Source organism: Gadus chalcogrammus, chromosome 2 (genome assembly GCF_026213295.1).
Source record: "Gadus chalcogrammus isolate NIFS_2021 chromosome 2, NIFS_Gcha_1.0, whole genome shotgun sequence".
Classification (NCBI taxonomy): Eukaryota; Metazoa; Chordata; class Actinopteri; order Gadiformes; family Gadidae; genus Gadus; species Gadus chalcogrammus.
Genome location: NC_079413.1, coordinates 9,790,621 through 9,800,620, shown reverse-complemented (window position 1 = coordinate 9,800,620; position 10,000 = coordinate 9,790,621). Strand labels below are relative to the sequence as shown.

The 10,000-nt window shown below is 43.9% G+C and overlaps 1 protein-coding gene across 1 annotated transcript in view; it reads left to right on the top strand.

The window, feature by feature from the left end:
* caskin1 (CASK interacting protein 1) overlaps positions 1 to 10,000 on the top strand; it is an 80,250-nt gene that overhangs the window by 49,388 nt on the left and 20,862 nt on the right. The window contains exons 7-11 of the mRNA XM_056609000.1: positions 1,325 to 1,433; positions 1,945 to 2,053; positions 2,654 to 2,748; positions 5,113 to 5,230; positions 7,227 to 7,475. Of these exons, the coding sequence (XP_056464975.1) occupies positions 1,325 to 1,433; positions 1,945 to 2,053; positions 2,654 to 2,748; positions 5,113 to 5,230; positions 7,227 to 7,475 (680 nt within the window). The remainder of the gene's footprint in view (positions 1 to 1,324; positions 1,434 to 1,944; positions 2,054 to 2,653; positions 2,749 to 5,112; positions 5,231 to 7,226; positions 7,476 to 10,000) is intronic.

Here is a 10,000-nt window from a genome sequence, read left to right as displayed (position 1 = left end):
TGTGTGTGTGTGTGTGTGTGTGTGTGTGTGTGTGTGTGTGTGTAAGTGTGTGTTTGTATACGGGTGTTTGTGCGTGTATGGATTGTGTTGGGGGGTTAGGTGGGACTCTGTCAGTGCCCTCTACAGGTGACATTGATGATGAATGTCCACTGTTACACCTGGCCACACACACACGCACACACACACAAACTTGCACACACTCTCCTCATCTCTCACGCACACACTCTCACACACACACACACACACACACACACACACACACACACACACACACACACACACACACACACACACACACACACACACACACACACACACACACACACACACACACACACACACACACACACACATTTAACGGTTGGCCCCTGACATCCCGTTTGAGAAAATAGTCTTGACTTATCATTATTTGATGTTTGCGTTCTGAAGTGCTTCTAATAATTTATTTTCACTATTTCGCAGTTTACAAAGTATAACCCAAGGATCCCTGTGTTCATAGTATTTATGTTCTGCACCCCCTCTTACCACCACTTCGTCATCATCTTTAACATGATCCTCTTTCTCCTTTTACACCTTTTCACGCTCCTCTTTTATCACCTTTTTCCCTCTCACCCACTCTCTGTCACACCTCTGCTCTGCTCCCTCTCACTCCCTTGCTCTCCAACATTTCATTTGGAAAATCGTTCCCCTCTTTATCATCTCACGTTCCATTCCTCTCTCTCTCTCTCTCTCTCTCTCTCTCTCTCTCTCTCTCTCTCTCTCTCTCTCTCTCTCTCTCTCTCTCTCTCTCTCTCTCATCCTGCTTTCAATCTTTCACTTCTGCTCTCGCTCTCCACCTCCTTTTTGTTTTGATTTACATCCGTCTGTCTCTCTCTCCTTTCCTCCTCCTCCTCCTCCTCCTCCTCCTCCTCCTCCTCCTCCTCCTCCTCCTCTCTTTTCCATTCCCCTTGTATCGTCTCATCCACTTCCTTTCTACCCCCATATCCTTCCCTCTAATCTCCCCTCCTCTCTTCTCCTCTCTCTTCCTATCCTATCCTCTCCCCTCCTATATGCTCCTCTCTCTTCTTGTCAAATCCTTTCCCTTCCTCGCCTCTCTTCCACTTCCCTTCCTTCTCTTCTCCTCCCCTCTCCTCTCCTGTCCTGTCTTGCCTGTCTTGTCTTGTCTTCTCCTCTCCTCTCCACTCCTCCCTTCTCCTTTCCTCTCCACTGTTCTCCGCTTATCTCCTATCCACTTCTCTCCTTTCCTCTCATATTACCTCCTCTACTATAATTCCCTCTCTCCTCCTCTCCTCTGTCTTACCTCCATCCACACCCACCCCTCCAGGCTGCTGATCCAGGCCGGGATTGACATCAACAGACAAACCAAGGCGGGCACTGCGCTGCATGAAGCTGCACTCTGTGGAAAGACGGAGGCAGTGAGACTCCTGCTGGACGTGAGTGGAACTGCAACACCTAATTTACCCGCAACCACAGAAGGGACAAGATCAGTTTCCTAAAATCTATAGTCTATGGTAGTGTGACACCACTTATGCTGGCCACAGACGTGGGTTCCATGGACCAAGATAGCTAGCTCTTGAATAGTTAATCATGTAAAGATGATACTATTAAGAATATCTTCATCTTCTCTGGAAATTTGAAAACTAACTTTTTTACTTAACAGATTCTGAAGTTGCTTAAAAAGAACAGTATTCTTAAGACTCCTTGATCCTTCCGATTACTCCACGTGCAGATCATTAAGGATCAGGGAGGAGTAAGGGCATCTTGGTCAAGGAAGCCTACAAGTAGACCGTAGATATTGGGTTTGATTCCACCCTAATTTACTTTACTACCAAAGTCTATCCTGCCATACTGTGTCCCACAACCTACATAAACATGTTTCCAAATCCCAGGTATATTGACCCTTAAAGTATCTGCAGTGACTGTGTATCTTTTTGGACCGCACAGAGCGGCATCAACGCAGCAGTGAGGAACACATACAGCCAGACTGCCTTGGACATTGTCTACCAGTTCACTGCTACACAGGCCAGCAGAGAGATCAAACAGCTGCTCAGAGGTAGCACTGTACCCATGGATGGGCGGATGGGTGGGTGGACGGATGGACGACCGGACAAATGGGTGATGGATGGATGGATGGATGTGTGATGAATGGATGAATAGTGGTAACAGGGATGGCTGGATGGTTGAATGAAATGGAAACACGATAGGACATTGACACGCGATGATAGATTGATGAATGGGTGGATGGATGAGTAGTGGCTAGTTGGATGGACGGATGAGTGATGGGTGAATGGACAGATGGATGGATCATTATTACCAATCTCTCTGCTTAAGTTGTTTATTCGTCTGAACCGGTCTGCTATCTCCCCCTCCCTCGCTCTGTCTCTCTGTTTCGGCCTCTTTGTCTCTTCCACTGCCTCCCACTCTCTCTTCCCTCCCTCTCCTCTCTCTCTCTCTCTCTCTCTCTCTCTCTCTCTCTCTCTCTCTCTCTCTCTCTCTCTCTCTCTCTCTCTCTCTCTCTCTCTCTCTCTCTCTCTCTCTCTCCCTCACCATCTCCCTCCCCCGCGCTCTCCCCCCCTCCAACTCACCTCCCTCCCTCTCCTCCTCTCTCTCTCTCTCCACCCCCGCCCTCTCTCGCTCCCCCTCCCTCTCCTAGATGCGTCAGCATCTCTTCAGGTTCGGGCGGTGAAGGACTACTGCAACAACTACGACCTGACCAGCCTCAACATCAAGGCCGGCGACGTCATCACGGTAATGACACTGTGGGACTGGAATAAGAGCACAAGCCTTTCATCAACACCCTGAGCTATGTCTGAGATATATTAATGTTTACTCCCTGATAATTATTAACTATCACAGCTAAATTGTCCAATAGTCCTTAAATCGGACGGACATAAAATATGTCGAAACCATCACATGTTAACAAATTCAATATGAATCAAAGCCGTTTCTGAGCCACCAGAGTGATTATGTGGCTGTTTGTAGCTCATGGAAAAACACCCAGTTGTTGATTAGAGCTAGGGCAGGCATTTTGGAGAAACAAGCCATCGCACCCCTCACTTCTGGTCCCCCTCAGAAGCCACTGAATCCGTCAAAAACACATGACTAGCTTGCTCATTGCTAGGGGAAGACATCCATGTTCAATGAGTGGATGGCCAGAATGCCTGCAGGTAAGCAGGTAAGCAGACAGACAGACAGGTAGACCATCCAATCATTTAATTTGGGCCAAATTAAATGATTGAACAATCATTAAAGGTCCCATGTCATGCTACTTTATGAATGCTTTTATATAGCTGTTAGTGAGCCCCTAATACAGTACTTGAAGACATTCAAGAAATTCAGCGGTGCAGAATTACAGCCACTACGAGCCAGTCCCACAATGAGCTATCCACAAACGTGATGTTTTTTTAGAGGCGGGTCAAGGTGCAGGGTGGGGGTGTGGCCCTAGGCAGCTTGCGGCCACGGTACCATGCTCTCGTGTTCACCATGGATGTATCGCAATGGCGAGGCGCACACAGCTTTTGGCCGTGTTCTGTAAATATTCTCGAACACTCTGGGCGCTCCGGCAGGAGTCCTGGAGCTCTGTATCTAATTAATATCATATTATACATAGATATCTATATCATATAATATATATTATCACACCCAAAAGCTGTGTGCACCTCCAGACGATATCATGAATCTCAAACGACTGCGTCGGGTTCTCTGACGTCTCTGGTTCTTCCACTTCCAAATCAATCTGAAGTAGACTGAACCGCGACATGGAGGAGAAAGGGATTGTTGACCGCGATTGTCTCCCGCCGGAGCCCCGCTGCCTGCTGTCTCTGCAACATCGCCTCGGCACCACCGCCTCGGCAGCGGGCGTGGTTCCTCATGGCGGTGGTGCCTTGGTAGAGGGCAGCGGGCAGCGGGCAGAACTGCGAAATGGAGGAGAAAGGGATTGTTTACCGCGATTCTTGACGTCGATGGTCTCCCGCCAGAGCCCCGCTGCCCCGTCACCTGCCGCCTCTGTTGCTGAAAATTCGCGTCTGAGCTCTGTTTTTTCAAAGGCAGAGCAGGATACCTAGAGCTTGTTTTACACCTAACTCCATATTTTACTGGGGGACAAAGGCAGGCTAGGGGAACTCATATTAATGTTAGAAAACCTCATGAAGTGAATTTTTCATGCCATGGGACCTTTTAAAGCGTGCAACAGCCACAGATACCAATTTTTCTTTATTTTGTCAGAAGATTTGATTTATTCATTGCTGTCAGGATGTGCAGACAATTTCTACAAATCAAGCAAAACATGCTTCTACACTAAACTGCCATACGTGGCTTTAACATATATTATTTACTTTCTAATACACATTTTAATATGCTCATGAACTCAATGCAATTTTACTGACAAGCTAGCCTACATAAATAGCTGGCAAATACGGCTTGTTAGCTTAGCTAATACATCCCGAAAAAAGCCCTACCCAGCCATTTCAATTGAACCATCAGAAATCCCATAGATAGACCAATTATTAACCATATATTCAGGGAATTCAATCGAACCCGCAAAACATCGTCTTGTGGTCTCTTAAGATGGGAATTTCTATAGAGCGAACAGCAAGCACTGTTACTTTTGCAAGAGGTCATGGTATTAATAATCTTTATTCTTGGCAGCAGAATATATATATTCTTCGACTACACTACTGCAACAAATGTACCGTCAACCCACTGCTAATGAATATTAATGAGCGTTTGAGCAGGCTATTATTAAAAGGAATGCCTGTCAGAGATGTTGTGTCCTTCAGGCTTTAGTATTTTTATGTAACACTTAAAACAGAAATAACAAGCACAGGACAATATTTAATTAAATGTGATTCATCTACTCAATACTCTATGGATCTCATTAAGTCCTCACCTCATTTACCTCCTTTGTAACCAAGTCATAAAAATTGTCTCTAAAAGAAGGCCTATAAAGAGACACATTCTGCAGGCGACGTTTAGTATGTTAAATCAAGATTGCAAGATATGTTTGGCTGACGCAGTCAAGCAATAGCAGAGGTTGGAGTTTAACGCTGTTTTATTTAAAGCTTGTATAACAAGAGGGCGCCAACCGTTTTTTTTGCTCTGTTTGGCATGCAGGTTCTGGAGCAACATGCGGACGGCCGCTGGAAGGGCTGTATCCATGACAACCGAACAGGAAACGACCGCGTGGGCTACTTCCCGTCCACCATGGTGGAGGTCATCAGCAAGAGGACAGGTGTGTGTGTGTGTGTGTGTGTGTGTGTGTGTTAGTCTGTGTGTGTATATGTTTGTGCGAGGACGCCGATGCCAGTGTGCGCGGGTGCGCACCTCTTAACTCTTGTGCGTGTGTGTTTGTGTTTGTGTGTGTGTGTGTGTGTGTGTGTGTGTGTGGGTGGCTCGTTGTCTACGGTGTGCCTGGTTGCATCATTATGTTGCTGCACGTTTATGTGCCATCTGGAATATTTTGAACAAAGAGAGACAGATCTACAGGAGAGTCACTGTGAAGAAGGCATCTGTTTCTGACGACATGTTTATTTTGTTGACCATTGGAAAAAAATTGGGAACTGGGTGCACAAAGAGAAAACGAACCCCTGTTCTTGCACTAACAGCTAATACTTATCAACACTGCAGCTGGTCCACGGGGACAAAAGCAATAAGCACGACTTTTCTGATCCACAACCTCGATATGAATTTGTTTTGGTTTTCATGTTGATCATATCTCTGCACAAAATAAATAAAACTAAAGAGGGTAAAGGGAACGTGGATCTGGAAACCAATTAGTGACTAGAGGCCGTAGAATCCAACATTAATTATTTTCTGTTATATTCCAATAAGGAAAATACCAAATGACATCATATTGATGATAATACTGTTGGTTCTTGATAATGTATCACCCTTGGTGCCTTCGAGCAAGGCACATGCTCCATCTGCAAGAGGGTTTTCAAGTATATAGCGTCTACTCACATTTGATCTCAGCTCCCTTTCAGGGAGAGGGGCAGCCTGGTTTTAATTACCAACCAACCACCGACAAGGAAGTGATGTCATGTCGGAACGAGTGATGTCATGCATCAACACATATCAGAGCATTTGGGTTCCATCCAGATACATCCATATAATCCTGGACTTGAAAGGATGACATTGTGCATATAAATAAAGATGGTTGGTTTCTGTTCCATTTAGTGAGGGAATTGGAAATGAATTCTTCCATTCACAGATCCATTCACTATCGTCATACGCTCCATAGCCACAAAGACACACCTTTATCTGTTTACATTGCAGGGATGTATCTCTGTGTGTGCATATCAGTGTGTCTGTCAGTCTGTCCGTGTCTGCTTGTTAATTTGTTGCCAACGGCTAAAGATGTGATTCCATCATAATTTCCATATTTTTATTTTTCCTCGCTTCTCCTTCGTTCACGTGCTCCCTTTCTCTTGTGGAATGCAACTTAACTCGTTCTCACTTTGTTCAACTTGAATATATTCGACACTAAAAAGAAAATCACTTGAATTGCAATTGGCAGGGAAGTCAGACTACCTGGACTGCTGTTATACTAAAACTAATACTAATAATACAAAGTATGTTCCGATAGCATGTGTAACCATTGCACGTCATAGATTAAATGGGCTGTACGTTTAAACACATTTAGAGCCTGCATTGTAATCTTCCTCGAAAATCTGAGTAGAGTAGAGTAGAGTTGATTGAAGTAAAGTAGAATAGAATACATTAGCATAGATAATCACCACTTTATCTCTCCAATCCCTTCTTCATTATCCATTTCCCAACCTGTTTCATCATTCACTCTGGCTTTCCAACTAACACATTCCATAACTGAGAGCTCTAACTCACTCTATACCTTCTTCTCACCATATCTTTATGATTTTATATACCATTTGTTTTTTTACCTGTAACCTTTAGCATTAGTTTGTAATTTTTTTCTTTTTTTGTTTTCCCTTCTCTTATGTGTTATTGTTTTGTCGTTGTTGTTGTTGGTTGTCGGTTGTTTGATTGTGCCTCTGCCGGCTGGCTGTTGTCGGCGTCGATTGGGGTGCGTTTGTGTTTGTTTGTGTGTGTGTATGTGTGTGTGTGTGTGTGTGTGTGTGTGTGTGTGTGTGTGTGTGTGTGTGTGTGTGTGTGTGTGTGTGTGTGTGTGTGTGTGTGTGTGTGTGTGTGTGTGTGTGTGTGTGTGTGTATGTTGTTGTTGTTGTTGTTGTTGGTGGCTGGTGTTTATCTAGGTCTGGCCAGCACAGTCATTTGCACTCAACAGTTTCAAAAGATACCACTGGTTCCCCCGGCGACGGTTGCCCCTGCCAACCCGGTAGTCAACGGCAACGATGCCACGTTCCATCAGATCCATATCCTGCCTCCGCCACCTCCTCCTCCACCACCACATTCCCATCAGCCACTGCTACCACTTTTCACATCCTTTGGCTATCACAGGTCGCCCGCGACAACCCCACTGGGAGACACACCCACCACCCCAGGTACACGCCCACTTTTTCATTATTATTATTATTATTATTATTAAGCTTCAAGGGATGCTTTCATGGGATATTTTTCATAGACCTACACGAGAAAGTAAACACACTCTAATTGGCTATGTGACAAATCTAATGTTGATTACATTTCTGGTTTTAATCAGAAGGCATCCATTAAAGTTTTCCATGATAGAGCCTTATTTATGTATTTTATGTGTTAATCATACAGTATATGTTTTATGTATTATTTAATTTTTTTGTTCAGTTGGTGTCTTTATGACAGCTGGAGTCAAGCAGTTAGAGGAGGAGTTGAATTGCTAAGATTATAATGAGAGGATTACAATGGGTGTAATGAGTAAGCTATTATGCCAGGGTAATTAACATAAGCACTTTTATAAAAGTGGAGATTTGAATGTTAGTCTTTACAGGCGGCATTTATTGTTTAATTGGGTGATAACCCCTCACAGAAATCCAAGACTCCGGCAGGGCACAATAAATAGAAAAACAAGAACAGCGATGGATTTCCATGAGAGGGTAGTTCTTTACAACCTGATTTTCACTCTGAACAGCATTGAAAAGCGGGGTTCTGAGGGGAGTACTGCAGTGTAGTCGCTTGCTATTCCCAGAGTAAAACCTGAAATAGAGTGTATTGGGGATACCCATTGATGTGGGAAAAGTATACCGCTTTATATATTAAGATGAAAAGAAAAGGGAAAAGCCCTGTAGTAAGTCAGTGTAGACATAGTACGCACGGTAGTAGAGACCTATAAGCACGGCTACCGCAAAGATTGTTCACTGCTCCCAGCAGTTACAACCATAACGGTAAGATCTTTCAGAGACACTATCTTCCATCTTAGTTGTGCTGGCTTATCAGTCCATGGCTTTCTTGTTGGTTGGTTTGTCTGTTTGTTTGTGTTTTTTTCACCCCTTCTTTCCTACCCACCTCTCCTCTCTTGTTTCTTTTTGTCTCTTTTTTTCACGGTTGATCAAAATCCTCTTTTTATTCCACTGACCAGGACTACCCTGGTGTTTTTTTTTTTTGTCCAAATGCACACACAGACAGACAGACACACACACACACACACACACACACACACACGCACAAACACACACACACACACACACACACACACACACACACACACACACACACACACACACACACACACACACACTACCAAACTCTTCTTTCGGGCTCAGACTGTGTTTACCTCAATTGTTTGTTTGTGTTGTGGTCTCGTCCCTCTGTGCTCTGTCACGTCCTCCTACACCCAATTCCACTGTGTTGGTCAAACCTTTTCACCTCACCTGTTCCCTTTCCTCACTCACCCTAGAGAGAGAGAGAGAGAGAGAGAGAGAGAGAGAGAGAGAGAGAGAGAGAGAGAGAGAGAGAGAGAGAGAGAGAGAGAGAGAGAGAGAGAGAGCGAGAGTGAGAGAGAGTTTGTGTGTGTGTGTGTGTGTTCGTGTGTGGATTTATGTTTGTTTGTATTTGTGTGTATGTATGTGTGAGTGTGTGCTTTAATTTGCGTGTCGCACATTTGTAATGGGGTGTGTGTATGTGTATTTGTGTGTGTGTGTGTGTGTGTGTTTGTCATGGCATGTGTGAATTATTGTGTGTGCATCGTAAGCATGCGGCCACAAACCGAATGCTCTAACTTATTTTGAGACGCCTAAGAGGACAAAGTGCCTGAGAATGGATAATGGTCATGGATAAATATCCTTTTGCTGTTGAACCACGACACCACCCACATGGAAGATGTGTTGGCTTGGTATTAGAGAGAGAAACTTGTGGAGTAGGGCCTTCAAGCCTACACGATCAGTGAACAAACATGGTTTGAGCCAAGAAGATAGCTGTAGTTTGGGTAACTTGATGAGGAAACCATTTTGTGATAAAACGAAAGATCGGGTGACATTTCTCTGTTTAAAAAATGCAGTACATTTTTTTACCATTTAATAATCAAATAATAATTTACATGTCACATCTAGATGTCGTAATATTCACCTCCAAAATCACTAATTTAACAGTGGTGACCAAACCACTTCCCTTTGATCAGGGAAATGCCTAAATGTTTCACAATGTGATTTGATCACTCCGGTATAATGTTGACTAACCTACAGGTAAGATGTTTGACAGGGATGAGACATGTCTATTATTGTTATGTACAGAACAGAGTTTAAGAAATCGGAGCTGGATTTCTTCCATCCGAGACAAATGAGACTCCATTTGTCTTCTGCTTGAATATTTATGCTTTTCTATTTAAAGGCATTGTATGAATGCCTTTAAATACACAAAGGGATGCAAAATACAAAGTTGCTATGACAAGAGCTGTGAGACAAGGTGTGATCCAAAGAGACTTGATGATAATGTATGTGTGCCTCTGTATATTTCCAATGTAAACCATTCATATACCCTATGTCAGGGTATAATGGTTTTCGATCGAGAGACTCTCCAAATGTGCATATATAATCACACACTTGTGATGGATGTATTATATATGTGCCTGTGTGCCCTCTTGCATATGTGTGTTGTG